We start from the raw sequence: 18157 nt of genomic DNA, 5'->3' as shown, positions 1-18157 counted from the left end.
ATACCATCTGGTCCTGGTGACTTATTACTGTTTATCAATTCATTCCAAAACCATCTCTATTGACAGTTCCTCAGATGTGTCATCTGAAAAGAACAGCTCAGGTGTGGGAATCTCCCTCATTCTCTGCAGGGAAGACCAATGCAAAGAATTCATTTACATTCTCTGCAATGGCCTTGTCTTTCTTGAGAGTTCCTTGAGCACTTTGTCATGCAGTGTTCTTCTCTCCCCCCCCCCCCCCATTGTTTGGCAGGCTGCCAGCTTCTGATGTTCCTATTTTGCTGTTAGTTTTTGTGTCTTTTGCTAGTTGCTGTTCAAATTCTTTGGCCTGTATAATTATGCTTTTACATTTGACTTGCCAGAGTTTATGCCCCTTTCTGTTTTCCTCAGTATGATTTGACTTCCAGTTTTTAGAGGATGTCTTTTTGTTTCTAACTGCCTCTTTACTCTGTTATTTAGGCATGGTGGCATCTTTTTGCTTCTGTTACTGTTTTTGTTTTGTTTGTTTCTGGGGAGGGTAGGGGGATACATTTAGTTTGAGCAGTTTGCAGGCATTTCATTCTTGACCTTTCCTTTTAATCTCTGTTTAACTAGCTTTCTCATATTTGTGTATTTCCTCTTTGTGAAGTTAAATGCTGTTGTGGTGGATTTCTTTGGTATTTTCCCCTCTACAAGGATGCTGAATTTAATTACATTATGGCTGCTATTACAAAGCAGTTCAGCTATATTCACTTCTTGGCCAAGACTTCAAATCCTGTGCACCACTTAGGACTAAATCAAACATTGCCTTTCCCCTTGTAAGTTCCAAGACTAGCTGCTCCAAGAAGCAGTCATTAGTGGTGTGTAGAAATTTTAGCTCTGTCTCTGTCCCTGAGGTGATGTGCTCAGTCAATATGGGGATAGTTGAAATCCCCCATTATTACTGAGTTTTCTGTTTTTGTAGCCTCTCTAATCTTCCTGAGTATTTCACAATCACCATCTTGGTCAGGTGGTCGGTAGTTTATTCATACTGCTATACTTCTGTTTTTTTTAAACATAGAATTTCTATCCATAAAGATTTAGTACTTTTGGCCTGGAGTTAGGAAAATCAGACTAATGGAAAATGTATATAATTTGTTTTATTATGCCGAAAGGAAGCCATAACACACAAGATGTAACTTGCTTAGGATGACCCATAGTATCCTGTTGTAATTGTTGTGACTGCCATTTCTAATCCTCTCACCACATTATGTAAATATTTCTTCTATGCTATTTTTCTTAAGGTCATTTACCCTTTGCCAAACTAAATGATTGTCACCTTGAAGTAAAAACAAACCTATGGTAGAAATGGAAATCACTTTTAGAACTGAACAAATCATCAAGCAGCAATTCCGACCTTCCAGACCCTGATTACAATGTATGATGGGTCTGCATTGTTTGTGATTTCTCAGTCATTTTTTCTTTGTCTGCTACTTTTACTCTGGTTCTGTTAGTGTCTTCTCTTCCTTTCCTTTCTTCACCTCACTCTCACTGCCTTGACAACTCCCCAGGAGCATGTTTGTGAAGTCTGCAGCATGTGTACAGCCATTAAATCAATATGTCCTTCTCTAGCTGCCATTCCCAACTGTTATAGGAACTTCAGATTCCAACTTTCTGATGCCAGTATGCCATCGCTTTTCCCATCAAAGGGATGTAAATCAAAGCAGTTTGCAACTAGAAGGGGGGGTAGGGGGGAAAGAGATAATATCTGTGACATTAACAGCGCAGCCGCCATTGCTGCAAATACCAGAGATTAAAAACCTTTTGATCTACATGAGTTACCTTACTTCTGTCTAAATCTGCTCCTACAGCTTAATTGCCACTGTCTACAGTTTAAAAAATAATAATAATCATGGCTCTGTTACCTACTCTTGAAGAGCTTCCTTTAGGTATTAGCCCCTTTGCACTGGAGGAAAAAAGTATAAATGGACAACATAAATCCTGCCTCTAAATCTGATTTCCTCTTTATTTTTAACAAATTGAGTATTCTCCTATATTTTGTACGCTCCCTCTGTACTTAAGCAAAGGCACCAGCCCCTCAAAGCTCTCCTTAGGATCGGAACTCCATACAATTTAATGAGATGTCCAAGTGCCTGGGTCTACATAGCTTTAATGCAGGGGTTCTCAAACTGGGGGTTGGGACCCCTCAGGGGGTTGTGAGTCTATTACATGGGAGGTTGCAAGCTGTCAGCCTCAACCCCAAACCCTGCTTTGCCTCCAGCATTTACAATGGCATTAAATATATTAAAAAGTGTTTTTAATTTATGAGGCGGGGGGGAGGTCACACTCAAAGGCTTCCTATGTGAAAGGGGTCACCAGTACAAAAGTTTGAGAACCACTGCTTTAATAGTAGGTGACAAAACCAAGGTTACTCTTCAGGTTTCTCTTTGTAGCATGCAAACTTCTATATCCTTCTATATTATCTGCAGTGTGCATGGAGTTTAACCCATTCTTAATATGAAGACGTCGAGTGAGATTTTTCTACCTGCTCTGTACTATAACCATTATCTTTCCTTCATTGACTACTATTCCTAGCTAAGTGCATGCTTTATCCTGCTGTCTGTCCTTCCTGTATGCTAACCTTTAGACTTGCTCCTCAATGAGGCTGGATACCCATGTGTCCCCTGCTCTGGAAGCTGTGGCTGCAAGTGAGTCACTGCTGTGCTTTATATAAATGCCTGAATGCTATCGCACTGAACCCCATTTATCCCTCTCAGGACTAATTATTTCCTTGCAGACTTCTTGGAGATTCAAAGGGAAAAAATTATGTAACAAAAGATGGCAACAGTTGAACTCCTTCCCCAGTTCCAGGTGATGCCAGAGTCATTCCTACCTGCCGGGTGGATTTCTCAGCTCTTTCTGTTTCACTAGTCTGTCAGTTTCTTCCCTTTCTCCAGTTCACCATCACTTCCCTGGTGCTGTATTGCTGTTGTGCTCTGCCCAGCTCCTGTTAACGCTTCATCCCCTCGTTCTCCCGTGACAGGGAAGGTGGGGGAGGGTGTGTGTGTGCGGGGGGAGGGTGTTCTGATTTCTCTTTATTTTCCAACTGCCGTGGAATCTTCTGATTCCAACGTTCCATCCCTTTTCTGTTTAATGGGGACTCACCAAAGCATTCTGCTTGCTGTTGTGAGTAGAGGAGAGAGAAGGAATCTGGTTATGGACATATATTTTCATTACGTTAACAGCAGTGTCACCATCACAACAAACACCCAAGTTTATTAATATTCTGCAGGAGTTCCTTGGATACCAAAAGGGTTTTCAGAGTGAAACAAAATGCTAATATTTTCGAATTGTGAGGTAATTATGTATTCCTGGGGTAGCCATTGATTACACATCCTGGTAATAATCTATTTACCTGGATGGCCCAGACCTTGGATATAAAGAAATACATTTTTCATCACAATGTAACAGCCTTTTAACTCTGACACATGAAATGATTTTTGGTGTATTCTAAGATAAAAATATGTATTTATGTGGACTTTTATATATGGCTGATCATAGTGCCATCTAAATATAAAACTTGTTTTAGGAAGGATTTTGTGTTGTTTATTACTGAGAAAAGAGCAGTATTTTATATCAGAATCATGTTTGTTTTATGATAAAATCTGCATTTTTGTGAAGAAAGTGAAATGTTGACATGGGCAGTGTAAGACTTATGATGTCGTTAACTATTTCACTTCCTTGCTTTTAAGTACTTGGGTTTTATAAATGGTGATATTTAGAGTGAGAATCCTTTAAGTGGGTTTTTGAACAAGAAGATTTTTTGGTATTTCTTAGGGTCTTGACTGTTGCCTTTTTTTTCCCCCTAAGTCTGTTCTTTTTCCTTTTGTTTGTGTGAAAATACACATATAAATGTTTTTTAAAAATCAAATAAAAGGATAGGGACTGTTTGTAGGTGCAGAGATCTGCCTACACAGAGCGGCCTTCAGGATGGGTCCTGTACTAGCCCATCTGAAAAATTTTGGCATTTCTAAACGCATTACCTAGTTTCTTTGCACTCATTTAGTTCTTTTTCATTTGGTAGTCTTAAAATACAGAAGTGAGCAAGCATTATCCTCATCTTAAAATTTTTTCTAACTAATTAGAGATTTGGAAAAGAAATTGAGTCGGTGAGTTGTATTGTCTTAGCATTTCTGAGATCAGGGTTCTGCTCCTGTCATTTCTCCAGATCTCCTACTTAACTATTGACAAGTCACTTAAATTCTGTTCCTTACTTAGTTATGCCATTTGGTGACCTTTGGAAAGTGCAGAAAGTGACTATTTTTATCCCTTGTGACTTTTTTACATTATTTTTTAGTCATCATGTTTGGGGGATGGGGGGTTATTTTTTCATTTTTATTGGCAGATTTCTTTTCAAAAATGGCAGATTTTTATTTAAACATTTTACTATTTTTGTCCCTAACAGTTGCCTCTTGCACCTGCCAATTTTAATATTTGTTTCAGATTTTAATTGTGATGGGATACATTTGGACAAATAGAAGAACATAGACATTCGATAAGTGGCACAATTTTAAAAAAAAAACTTTTTTAAATTCTTTTCTCAAAAAGCAATTATTCAGAAACATTGCAGTTGTCTAAGCACTGTTCACAAAAAGATATCAGTAGCTTAAAAACTGCTTAATTACAATTTATTTTATTCAAAAATAGCTGGTGCCCAGTTTTAAGATATAGCAACAAGCTCTTTGAGATGGACCATAAATGTAAGACAAGTCCAGACCTGCAAATCAGAGTGTCTTTTTAAATGACTTATAGTTCTAACTACTCACACATTGCTGGGATTTAAATTAAATGGAACCACTTGGGGGAAAAGACCAGAGTGTCACTGAGTAAAAACATATGATCACCCCACCCTCTCTATCCCTAGGCCTCAGAGCCAGAGCTCTAGCCCCAGCTGCAACTTCAAAGAGCTGTCTGCAGCTGTTTTTAGAGCCCTTAGCATGAGTGCTGCAAGCCTGAGTCTGTTGACCGGAGCTGGGAGGCTTGCTGCTGCGGGCTCTGTAGGCATACCCTGAGTAGGGCTTTCAATAAACTATTAAAATTTCTGGCATTAACATTCGCTTTTGCATAGCTTATCTCCAATTTGTTTTAACTTTTATTACTGTAGGAGAACACACAGCTAATTCATGTTCAAAGCTGTTTTGTTAACATCCAGTTAATAATCAATTCTTTGATCCTTTGGTGTTTAAGCATCGTTGAGCAGACGTACACTACAGCAGAATTTGTGAGTCAGGCTATTGACATCAATGAACCAGTTGGAAATCTTAAGAAGTTGTTGGAACCAAGACTTCAGTGTTCCTTGGACGCACATGAAATCTGCCTGCAAGATATCCAGGTAAATCAAAGAGTGTTGAAAACTTCTTCTGATGGTTCTAACTGTACTCTGAGAATAGTTCTGTATATTTAGTCCCTTCCCTCCACTCTGATCTTTATATAGGGGGTTTCACTCTTCAGTTTGCTAAATTGTCTACAGTTAAGAGTCTAATCTTGCAAATGTCAGTCTCATCAACTTGAAACTGTTTATAATATATACCCATTAATTACTAATTTACTGCAAATAAAACTGGGAAACTTTTAGGGTTTGTGTCAGAAATGTATCTGAGTAGCAGAATGTCTTATCAATTTTGGGGGGGAAATATTATAATTTGAAAGTACAGATCATACACTAAGAATTATGTTCCAAGGTATCTTAGGTCAGGAGGCTTGACTGTTCCCTGAAGCCTTTGCTACTTGCTCGTGCATATGGGAGTTGCACTTTTTCAGATTTTCTGAATTCAGAAGCCAGAAGAGCTTTACACAGCATTGTTTTTTGTGTTTTCTGATGATTACAGGTCTAGTTGTAAAGATTGTTCTGCAGTTATACAAAAACATATTGTGACTTTTTTTTAATGTATGTTTTTGAAATAGATGGTTACTGCAGGGTTTCCTGGATGATGATTTTTTTTTTATTTCGATACGAATTGATTTCATGATAACTTTTATAAAGCTTAAATAATACAGCCACTAAATAAATACTTGGTAACCTTTCTAATTTCCTTCTACTCTTGTTAATACTTAAAGATTCTCTCGAGTTCCAGGAAAGGTTATTGGCATACATTGAAATTGCTTTACTTCAGCCCTCGTTGGGTAGTAACACGGAGTTTAAAAGAAAGTATGTAAGATATTTGCTGGCCCTGATGTGTGGTTACTGTTCACCATACAGGAGAGCCATATATTCTGGAACTTCCACTGCCAGAAGCTGGGAATGGGCAACAGGGCACGGAGCACTTAATGATGACCTGTTCTGTTCATTCCCTCTAGGGCACCTGGCATTGGCCACTGTCGGAAGACAGGATACTGGGCTAGATGGACCTTTGGTCTGAACCAGTATGGCCATTCTTATGTTCTTATGAATTTCTGTCTGGGTAGTTATTACAGTATGTGTATATACTTCTATATCTGTAGAATAGGAGATGCTATCAAATGCTTGATCGCACTAGCTGTAGGAGTGACATTCTTAGTGATGAGAAGTTATGCTCCTATTTTCCCAGAAAGAAAACATGGATTTTTGTATCTATTAATACTCTTACCCAGGGATGGCCAGCCTGTGGCTCCGGAGCCACATGTGGCTCTTTAGAAGTTAATATGCGACTCCTTGTATAGGCACCGACTCCAGGGCTGTAGCTACAGGTGCCAACTTTCCAATGTGCCAGGGGGTGCTCACTACTCAACCCTGGCTCTACCATAGGCCCTGCCCCCAGTCCACCCCTTCCCACCCCCTTTCCTGAACCTGCCGTGCCCTCACTCCTCCCCCTCCCCCCCAGAGCTTCCTGCACGCCAGGGAACAGCTGAACGGGAGGTGTGGTGGGGGAGAGGTGAGCAGGAGGTGCTGGGGGCGGGGGAGCTAATGGGGGAGGGGGACTGCTGATGTATTATGTGGCTCTTTGGCAATGTACATTGGTAAATTCTGGCTCCTTCTCAGGCTCAGGTTGACCACCCCTGCTCTTACCTTATCCTTGTTGATGAAAAATGCTGTAGGCAACAGATGTAGGTGAAGTTGTAGTTCATAGTTTTTCTGAGACAGGTCACTTTTTTCTTTTTTTTTTTTTTTTAAGTTTACAGAATGATGAGTATAGTTTTTCAAAAGATAAAATGCAGGAACTGAATAGCAAATATTAAAGTCTTTCAGTTTTTTTATTCAGATCCTGCTACAACTACACAAAAATGTACAGTTACCTAATTTTTTCCTATAGCTAGCTTCTAGCTAGACTTGTTTCCAAAGTGTGTAACATAGAGATTCTTTGCATAATAAAAAATCAAATTTAGAAATATCTGTTAACAGAAAAATGATCACAAGATACTATATTCAGGACACAAAGATGTATCCGATATTGACATTGGAATTAGATTCTTCAGTGACTTGTATTTTTTTATTATGAAGCTGAGATAGTAAAAATAGGCTCTGTTGTCACAGTCAAAAAATATATATGTAGTTTATTTTTCAAGTAAATTAAGTTTAGCAGGAAATATTCTTGAGGTCTGAGGGCCCAAAGAAAAGAACTAAGATTATAAAGCTGACTTTCTCTAGCCACTAAGAGTTATTTCAGAGCTCAGGAAATATTGAAAAGTTTCATTTGCTAAAACTGCATTTTTGTTTCAGACCTCCCACATTATGCTATTATTGACCTATTGTGATGTGAAAATGACTAGTCACTGAGTTACAGTTTGTTTGACAAAATATATTTTTAAAAGATTACAGTAGACTTTCAAGTATCAGAGGGGTAGCCGTGTTAGTCTGGATCTGTAAGAGCGGCAAAGAGTCCTGTGGCACCTTATAGACTAATAGATGTATTGGAGCACAGTAGACTTTCAGTATATCTAAAGTACCAATTAATGAAGCTAAAAAGGATTCAGTTTTAGCTGATAGATCAGAGGTTCTCAAACTAGGGGTCGGGACCCCTCAGGGTGTCGTGAGGGTATTACATAGGGTGTCGCGAGCTATCAGTCTCCACACCAAACCCCACTTTACCTCCAGCATTTATAATGGTGTTAAGTATATAAAAAGTGTTACTAATTTATAAGGGGGGTTGCATGCAGAGGCTTCCTATGTGAAAGGTGTCACCAGTACAAAAGTTTGAGAACTACTGTGATAGATCCTTAATAAGGATCTATTTGCAAATTCTCAAAACTTTAATATTTGATAACTATAATTCATCATGGAGGATTTTATTAGGCTTACAATCATTTTATTCGTCATCCTGTTAGCGCTTTTGCTGTCACTCCCTGCATAGAAATCTGTAATCTTATCATTTTTTTAAACCTCTGTAGTATGTTGTTTGAAGCAGAGTCTAGCTTACTGCAAAGATTCCCTTGCAGTGAGGTGCTGGCAGTGGAATATTGTGAAGACCTGGAATAGTATTTATGTTCTACTAATGTGGTTGCTTCTAAAGCAGATGTAACTGAAGGCGATCATGAAGGGCACTGAATGAAAAGAACATATCTTCTCCCAGTGTTGTTAGCCTCATTTGGGGTTTTCATTAGATCAGTGGTGAAAAACCAACTCCCTCTTTCCCTTTCTGTCTCTTTGGCCAGGTCTACACTAAAAATTAGGTTGAGCTAGGTATGTTGCTCAGGGGTCTGAGAAATTCACAGCCCTGAACAACATAGTGATGCCGACCTAGCACCTGATGTAGACATCACCAGGTGGATGGAAGTATTCTTCCATTGACCTACCTATTGCCTTTTTGGGGAAGTGGATTAATTACAGTGGCAGGAAGACCTCTCACATTACTGTCGGTGCAGTTGCAGCACTTTTAGTGAAGATATAGCCTTATTTGATATAATGATGAAAAGAGGAAGGGAAAGAAGGCTCTCTTAAGAGCTAAAACATAGTTAATGACTCCCTTACAGTAGAAATGCTTCTTTGTATTGGACCTCACAGTGTTATGTCCCAGAATATAACATTTTTTTTACCAACACCTAAAAATGGAAGTTGAGGGAAGAGAACATTTTTTGCTCTGCTAGAAATAAAGAGGTGAAAACAGAAATGAAGGTAGTCTCCTTGATGTCAATGATCATGGCCTGATAGAGGTAGCCTCTAGCTGGTTCCCAGTAGCAATTTTAACTGATTAGTGATTGGTGCTGTTATCCAGAGGATACAGAGAGTAGGGCTATCAGATAGCCTCTGGTGGAAATAGCTCCCAGCTGGTTCCACGCAGTGGCTGGGGCGTGAGATGTGACTTTGAATTCTATTGTACTGGACAAATCAGTAATACACCGCTTTTTTTTATATACTGTTGAGTGAAATAAATGATTTTCTGCAGAAAGTTTGATGTGTAGAAGAGAGGAAGATAGTGTAGGAAGAGAGGAAGATAGTACTGTAACAATAAGGGTATTAAAGTCCATGTAAAAGATACATTAAAGAATTAATCAGAATCACAGATTGATTTGATTGATTGATTTGATTTGATTGGTGAGTGACCATTAAATAGTATTACGTATCTGTATTAAAGGGATACTGTCAACTTAAAAATCACACTTTTGTGCATTTTTGCAGTTACCACCTAAGATTAGAGAGAGAAGTGTTTTTCTTTTTTACTTTGTGCATTGTGACAGTACATTGTTTATAGTTGGCTTCACTATTTCCCCTGTGGCATTTTTGGGGTCTCTTGCACACCTAAGATTAGAGAGAGAAGTGTTTTTCTTTTTTACTTTGTGCATTGTGACAGTACATTGTTTATAGTTGGCTTCACTATTTTCCCTGTGGCATTTTTGGGGTCTCTTGCATAGCAGCAAACTACTTTTAACTTAATTTTTTTTTTAAAATTGACTAGACTGCAGGTTGACAGTTCCTTTTAAAAATTTTTGTAATTGGAGCTACTGTTCATCAGCATGGAGTAATTTTTCTTTAGATTTCAAATTTCTCTGGGTAAAGAGCATGTCTACTATGACTTGTACAGTGCTGCACACGCTTTTGGTGATTAAGACTAAAAATATTTGATAGCTGCAGTTAGGAACTCAAGTATTCTGATTCCCTGACATATATGTACAGAGTTTTTTGAACTGAATATACAAGATAACTTTATAAAAGCATTTAATTATAAGTCTAGTAATTTAAAAATATTTCCTCCTTGTATCAAGCTGGACCCAGATCGCAGTCTCTTTGACCAAGGAGTAAAGACAGATGGAACAGTACAGCTTAGTGTACAAGTAATATCCAGGCAAGGTAAGCAGTTAAGCATTTTATTTGCTGTCATACAAGGTGAGCCATATTGTAAGTGTATTCATGCATTACTATTTTTAACTGTAGCATTGAAAATATAACTGCATTATTCATGCTCCTATAGGTTGATTTTTTCCATTGTGCACCATATGTTTATAGAGTGTCCGTTAAAATTTGTCATGGACTGATGTTTCTGCAGCCCAAAATGTGTCTGTCTTCCATAGTAACTTTATATAAATCTCAAACTGGTGGGATGGTGACAAGGAGGAACTTGGCAGTACCCTGCATGTGAGACCTTTCAATGAGGTCAAGCAGTTGTTTGTCTCATGCTGGGCAAAATATCTAGTCAAATGAAGCGGAATTGCCACCTGCTAATTGAGAGACACATCAATATAACGTGAACTTACTGCTTCACAAATAATTAAATTATGGTGGCATTATCAACTGATCATGTACTAAAGATCAGAAGCAAAAGCCTAAAGTGGTCATCTCTTTGTTGATACTTGTGTTTCTAAGATATATTGAACTAAACCGTACGGACACATAACCAATGTTTCTTCTTCTAGTGCTCGTCCCTGTGTGTATTCCACACATGGGTACGCATGTGCTCGTGTTCTTGAGACCGGAGATTTCTAGCAAGTAGCATCCGTTGGTTTGTGCCTATGCAATTGCTCTCTTCATGCTCTATGCCAAGGCCATAAGGGGTGGTGTGGATAGACACTCCTCTAATTCCTTCTTAGTGCCACATGTCCCGAGTTGTAATCCTCTGTATTCAAAGCTATCTTCACATAGTCTTCAAAACCTGTAAATATGATTGTATGTCGTGAGTATTTTTAGCGTTTTAATGATTTTTATATTCTAGTTAGTACAGTTTAGTTTCTCCCTCCCTTGGAGATCCTCTTCTTGGGGACTATGCCCAGAGTCGCCGGGTTTAAGAACTATCTCCTGCCCCTTCTTCTCAGTCAGTGATGAACGCCAGCTCCATCTTTACTACTTTGAGGAGGCTCATGTCTCTGCCAAGTACAGCTCCGCTGCTCCTTATCTCCTCAAACCCATGAGGGACAGGAGCTTTGACTAAGCAAGTACCTCAGGGAGAAGGACAATATACTCCAGTCAGCTACAGGCCAGGGAGATACCGCTCCCTCCCCCGGTACATTGGCCTTAGTCTGTAAGCCCCGCCCCTCTGAGCATACGCTCTGGAGCAGAGGCCAGAGCTGTTAAGCCCAAGGAATCGCTGACTCGGGCCTCTCATTAGAGTAAGGGGCACTTTCGCAAACACATGAACAGATCCCCTTCCAGATGTGTTCCTGAAAGAAAGGATCCCTCCCTGACTCTGTCCAAGTCAGGTGAGTCCTTGTGCACAGATCATAAAGACTTCAGTCTGCCTAAAACTCCTGGCCATGAGGATAAGGTGCAAAGGAGAGAGGACCAAACTGGCAAACTGGTTGAAACTACAATAAAGAACAATATTGTCAGACATAATGTATTCCTGGAAGTCAAAGCTCTTCCTCCAGTGTTAGGCTAGTGTGAATGAGGAAACATGAGCTTGTCCTCTGTTTTCTTAAAATGTAGCTGAAAGAAGTGAGGTGGAAAGAAAGACAGACAAATCTGGCGAATGTATTTTAATTTAACATTTCAGAAAGCTAGTCTCAGGCTATTACTTCAAAATAATGCTACTTATGATCTGATCCATCTACAGAGTTAGTTCATCACTTTTTTCTGGTATGGGTAAAGCAGTAGATTCAATGGCTTGTAGTCATTTGACAAACAATGATTTGATCTTTGTTATAATAGTGAGTAGTTCTTCTCTAGTTTTAAAAAGCTTTATTTATTATGCCTGTTTTCATTCTTTGAGGGATCAAAATACAGGCCTTTAACCCCTGGTTTTATGTAAAACAGAATTATAACTACTGTTGCTGCATATATTTAAAAAAAAAATAAGATGGCTTATTTAAATACTTCAACTTGTTTATAAAACTCTTGTTTGAATTTAACAATCTTCATGACTAATTCTTCATTTGATCAGCCACTTTAAATATTGGTACTTCTTTATACATTTCATGTTTCCATATTCTGTATTTTTTACTCTTTTCCCCTCTCACCCTGTGTCTAGGTAGAGTGAGGTAAGAGGGCCAAATTCTGCTATTCCACCAGTATGAATCCAGAACAATTCAATTGACTTTTGCCATCAAGTAACTGAAAGCAGAACTTTGCCAACATTTACATCAATGGGACGTGTGCCTTAATGATAGGGTCAAATAATAATACCTAGCGCTTATATAATACTTTTCATCCAGAGATCACAGCTTCTCATGTAATTCTGAATGTTAATTTACAATATTTAAAATCCATTTTAATTGGTCTCGTTAAAGAAAAAATGTGTTGTATGACCATTTATAGATTCTTACAGTATAGACACTGTTTTTGAACAGGGATTCTCTAATTGTATTTAATTAGATTTATAGTTATTTGAGCAATTTGTATCATTGCATTTCCAAAGGGACTATATTATTATAATTTTAAGAATTTTTAACACTTGGGAAAGAGATACTGAATTAACAGCCTTACAGACTTAAATACTGTATCTCCACATAACATATAAATATGGTGGACAGCGATCGTATATCTCTCAATCTTCAAGCCTGTCAATGTATGTGAGAAGTAACTGAAATGTGTGACAAATTACCGAAATGTGGAGTATCTGTTTTGTTTTGTTTTTTGCATCTGTGCATTGTGATTGGCAGATCGTAGTGTTCATTCAAAATGCTGCTGCTATGTTAAGCTTTTTGGCCACCTTACTGGTCACATCCTCCACTGGCTTTCCTTTCTCCTCCAGATCAGGCACAAGTTTCCTGTCTTCACCTGTAAGATCTTTTATCAGTTACTTCTTCCCTACCTATGAAATCTGTTACCTTAAAACTGTCATCTCTACTATCACTGTCAACCACGCCAGCCTTCATCTGCTTTACTCTGTTTATCTCTCAAAGCACCTTTTGTGTTTTTCCCATGCTACCCCTTTTATGTTTGTAAAAGTCTGTGAAGCCCCCACTTTCTCCTCCTTCAAATAACTCTATACTACTTATTGTTGAGAATTTTATGGATCACCTTGTCACGCTACCTGGCATGGGTCATGGTTGAGAATGCCAAATTCAGGACAGACTGTAAGAAATAGGGCAGACACCCCCCAAAACTGGTGGTTTATTCTATCATTAGAGGTAACAAAGCTAGTAACAAAAATGAGCTCCTGTATCACAAGAAGCTAAAATATAGTCCCCCTTAGGCATTCGAGCTCCTAGCTTACCACCTACACAACTGGACTTCTGTGATAAATGATTATTAAAACCAGAAATCACATATAATAGGATCTTCCAACTCCAAGGAGATGGCCACTCAATCCAGGTGAATATATGCTTTCAGGATCTCACCAAATACCTTGCTGCAGCCAATCTTTAGTAAACTAATTAAAGATTTATTTAAAAAGAAAAGAGGAAGAGGAAAGCTATTAAATGCTTAAAGGAATCCTATACATTACAACTGATTTCAGAGTCTGTAGGTCAGGATAATAGCAGTGATGGTAAGTCTGCTAGCTTGCAATAAGTCTCTCTGGATTACCCCAAAGATTGTGGGGGTCATCAGTTCTTTGTTCAAAGCTTCCTTGATTTTAGAAATTACAGTCCGAAGAAGTGGAGCAGGATTGAAGACCAAGAAGTGATGTTACAGTCTCATTTATACTTTCAGCCCAAGTGCATGGAAAGATACTGGCAAAAGATGGAGTCTTGGATCACATGTCCTTACATGCCTTGCTGAACTATTGGGCAACCATTGCCTCACTGCTCTCTGAAACATCTCCAGGAGGTGCTCACTGGGTGAGCTGAGTCTACTCAATTGTCCATTAACATGTGCGTAGCCCATCAACACATGGATGGCCCAACACAGGGATGGCTAGTCTGGATGTAAATTTGCCTTGTGGGTGGCACTCAAGAACAGAACATAGTTTATATACAAATGCAGAGCCAATGTTTATAACCTCAGATACAATGGTGATACATTTATTTAAACAAGGTAATCATACTTGACAAATTATAATTTTTCCATAGATCCCTTACATGACATACTTTATACAAGATTTACTGCAACTTTGTAACAGTGATGAGTGAACTAGTTATCTTCCATTTTATACAGCATCACACACACCTCTCCTGACCGTGAATAGGCACTAGTGATCTGATACTAGTGCTTATTTTATGAGATAATCTCTGTACTTTACCTCATTCTCTCAACCCCTATTTTCTGTTTCATCTACCTGTTGTCTCTTGTCTGGGAAGGTGTTGTCCTTGTTTGTACAGCACCTAGTACAGTGGAACTCTGATCTGTGTTTGCAGCCGCTTTGTGCTATCGTAACACAAATAATTAGTTCAGGCCTTCTGTATACATCTTAAGGAAATTTAAAAGGGTGCACACCCTTTCATATATATATTTACAAAGAGATGTAAAAAATGAAAGGATGTGTATAATATAAAATTAAAGGGGGGGTGTATAAAATATAAAAATGTCAGAAGTCATGTTTAGATGAGTATTCAGTTACTGAAAGGTTTTATTGATATCTAAAATGTCTAATTCCCCAAAGACTCTTAAGACAGTTTCCAACAGCAGTTCTCATTATATCACAGATAAACAAAATAAGAACCATTACATCCTTTTTTGGATTATTGGTGTCATAAATATAAAGGGAAGGGTAAACCCCTTTAAAATCCCTCCTGGCCAGAGGAAAAATCCTCTCACCTGTAAAGGGTTAAGAAGCTAAAGGTAACCTCGCTGGCACCTGACCAAAATGACCAATGAGGAGACAAGATACTTTCAAAAGCTGGAAGGAGGGAGAGAAACAAAGGGTCTGGGTCTGTCTATATGCTGCTTTTTGCTGGGGATAGACCGGGAATGGAGTCTTAGAACTTTAGTAAGTAATCTAGCTAGGTATGTGTTAGATTATGATTTCTTTAAATGGCTGAGAAGAGAATTGTGCTCAATAGAATGACTATTTCTGTCTGTGTGTCTTTTTTTGTAACTTAAGGTTTTGCCTAGAGGGATTCTCTATGTTTTGAATCTAATTACCCTGTAAGGTATCTACCATCCTGATTTTACAGGGGTGATTCCTTTACTTCTATCTACTTCTATTTCTATTAAAAGTCTTCTTGTAAGAAAACTGAATGCTTTTTCATTGTTCTCAGATCCAAGGGTTTGGGTCTGTGGTCACCTATGCAAATTGGTGAGGATTTTTACCAAACCTTTCCCAGGAAGTGGGGTGCAAGGGTTGGGAGGATTTTGGGGGGTAAGACGTGTCCAAACTATGTTTCCCAGTAAACCCAGTTAGAGTTTGGTGGTGGCAGTGGATATTCCAAGGACAAAGGATAAAATTAATTTGTATCTTGGGGAAGTTTTAACCTAAGCTGGTAAAAGTAAGCTTAGGAGGTTTTCATGCAGATCCCCACATCTGTACCCTAGAGTTCAGAGTGGGGGAGGAACCTTGACAACTGTTAAACATAAATGGCATCCAGTTCACTTTTGACTTGTTTAGTTACTAATTTTTATTAACCCCAGTAGCTTCAACACGCTGTTTATGTTCATATGTTCAATGTGGTGCATGACAGATTAGATATACAGTTCTTGTTACAAAAAAGTGGCTGTTTATTGGCTCGTATAGTAGGTCAGATTCTGCTATCATTTACTACTGTATGTTCGTTTTGGGTTCAGATAGGTTTGCATGGGTGTAACAGGACAAAGTTTGCTCCTCTGTGCTTGGAATGGGTTCCTGGAAATCAAAAAGTTAAATGTGGTTTCTTTCAAATGAGTTGCAGTTATCAGTCACAATGACTTCATTGTTTTGCTAGTTAAAGGTGCTCTTCAACTGTTTTTTAAATAGAATCCTTTCTGAAATTTTGTTGTCACTGAAATAACATCTTCACTACAAAGGATAACACTTTTATTCAGCATTTCTCTTGTTCCTTAAGGAAACTTTTGATTAAAGGAAGAAAGAATAAAAATTTCCTCTGAATTAGAAAGTCTAAAGTTAAGGTATTTTGTAATTGATGTTTTCTTACTTTCAGCTAATTTAAACCTGAAAACACTTATTGAGAGAGAAATACAGTTCTCTGTATATTCATGACAAGAATGAAACCCTAACAGATAACACTTAATAGTAGTCAGCAAAACTAGTGGTTCACCAAGTGTTGTAGCATCAAACCTGTTTTTTGTCCCATGTCTCTTGATGGGTTTATGTAGAAGGCTTTGTAGAATGAATAAAATGTACTTACCCTGTCCATGTACTTGTTCCTAATTCTGTCATCTTTTCTCAGGTAGAGCTTAATACTCCTAAGAAAGAAAAGCACGAATGAACTTGTTTTAATAGCACTATTTTGCATTTTTTTCTTTGTAAATAAATTATGTGAGTAGATGATATTAACTTCTGTGGCAGTAACACCTAGAGACCCAGCCCCAATGTGCTAAGCACTGTACATACATAACAAAGAGGCAGCTGCTGCCGCAAGGAACTTAATATAGATGAACCAGCAGGTTTATACATTAAACCGTATGGGGGTTTGAGGTGAAGGATAAAGTAACGTGAGATGGTTCTCATCGGCATGATAAGCAGTAATCACAGCACACTACCTTCCCAACTGTGATGAAGTGTTTTTGTAGGCATCATAGCAGAAGTCAGTTTGAAGGAGAACAAAGACTGTGTATTTTTACTTGAAATCCCAGAAGAGGGACTGTGGCAGAGAGCGCATAGGTGCTTGTTGCGGAACTTGAAAAATGTGCAGCCAAGACTGGCATCATTGGTGCAGAGGAGATGGGGGTCATTGTCTCATTGTCATATCAGAGATGATGGTTCAAATGGTGATAGAACATGAAAGGCCTTTTAAAATAAAGACAAGTAGTTTGTGTTAAATGTGTGAAGGAGGGGGAGTCAATAGAGCAGGACATAGGGAGTGCGGGTGACAGTCAAATTATGAGCTAGGAGATTTATTTGTATCTGCATTTGAATGGATATAAATTGGGCAAGATAGCATTTAACAAGGCCACAGAGGAGGCTGCAGTAATCAGGGCCTAGATTAACCTTTTAGGTATGTGGTCAGAGAGAACAAACCAGATCTCAAGGTGTTACACAGGAAGAAGCAGCAAGATTTAGACACTGCCTAAGTGCGTGTACCTAGAGAGAGAGGTCGAATAGGAGTGATGATGATAAAATAGGATAGTAGAGTGACTTCATGGAGAACTTAGAAGAGGGGGGTAGAAATTTTGAGTGGATTTGGAGTTTGATGGAAAACCGGTTGTATGACCTTGCTTCCTGGAACTTCTTGTTCTGGTTTTGAATTGTGGACCCTTAAAAATCTAAACTTAAGATGACACATAAAGAGGGCATCAAGGTAATGTTGGAGAAGGGTAAGGAATGAAATCTGGCAGTATCCAGGAGGTACTGATAGGTAGGCTTACTTACCAGGGAGACAAATGAGAGCAGAAGTTTGGAGTTAAGAATGACTATAAGATTTCTTGGAGCAAAGTAAAGGTCTGAGTTATTTTATAATCATACTAATGATTTATGTAGCACTTCAAACTGCTTTATAAACATTAATCCTCATAACACCACTGCAGAATAGATAAATACTACTTAACCCATTTTACAGATAGAGGAAACTCAGGTGGAAAAGGTAGGGACTGACCCAGAGCCACAGAACAAATTGCTGGTAAAGCTGGATTTAGAACCTGAGCATTCTGGTTTCCAGTCCTCTGATCCACTAAACCACATTGCCTCTTTAAGAGTATGTCTACACTGCAGTAAAAATCCAAGTCACAGAGCCAGGGTCAATTGATTTGGGTTTGCAGGGCTTGACTGGAGCGTGGGCTTTGAGACCCCCCCCTCCCCCTCAGGATTTGGGCTCCAGCCTGAGC

At 38.6% G+C, this 18157-nt stretch overlaps 1 protein-coding gene across 2 annotated transcripts in view; it reads left to right on the top strand.

Annotated features, from left to right (window-relative positions):
* The window catches only part of GABPA (GA binding protein transcription factor subunit alpha), a 39721-nt gene that overhangs the window by 5520 nt on the left and 16044 nt on the right, over positions 1-18157 (top strand). For both annotated transcript variants that reach the window (XM_077819766.1, XM_077819774.1), the window contains exons 3-4: positions 5203-5347; positions 10132-10216. In XM_077819766.1, the coding sequence (XP_077675892.1) occupies positions 5203-5347; positions 10132-10216 (230 nt within the window). The remainder of the gene's footprint in view (positions 1-5202; positions 5348-10131; positions 10217-18157) is intronic.

The sequence above is a fragment of the Eretmochelys imbricata genome, chromosome 1 (genome assembly GCF_965152235.1).
Source record: "Eretmochelys imbricata isolate rEreImb1 chromosome 1, rEreImb1.hap1, whole genome shotgun sequence".
In the NCBI taxonomy this organism is placed as follows: domain Eukaryota; kingdom Metazoa; phylum Chordata; order Testudines; family Cheloniidae; genus Eretmochelys; species Eretmochelys imbricata.
The sequence above is the reverse complement of the archived record's forward strand: the minus strand, read 5'-3'. Positions and strand labels throughout refer to the sequence as shown.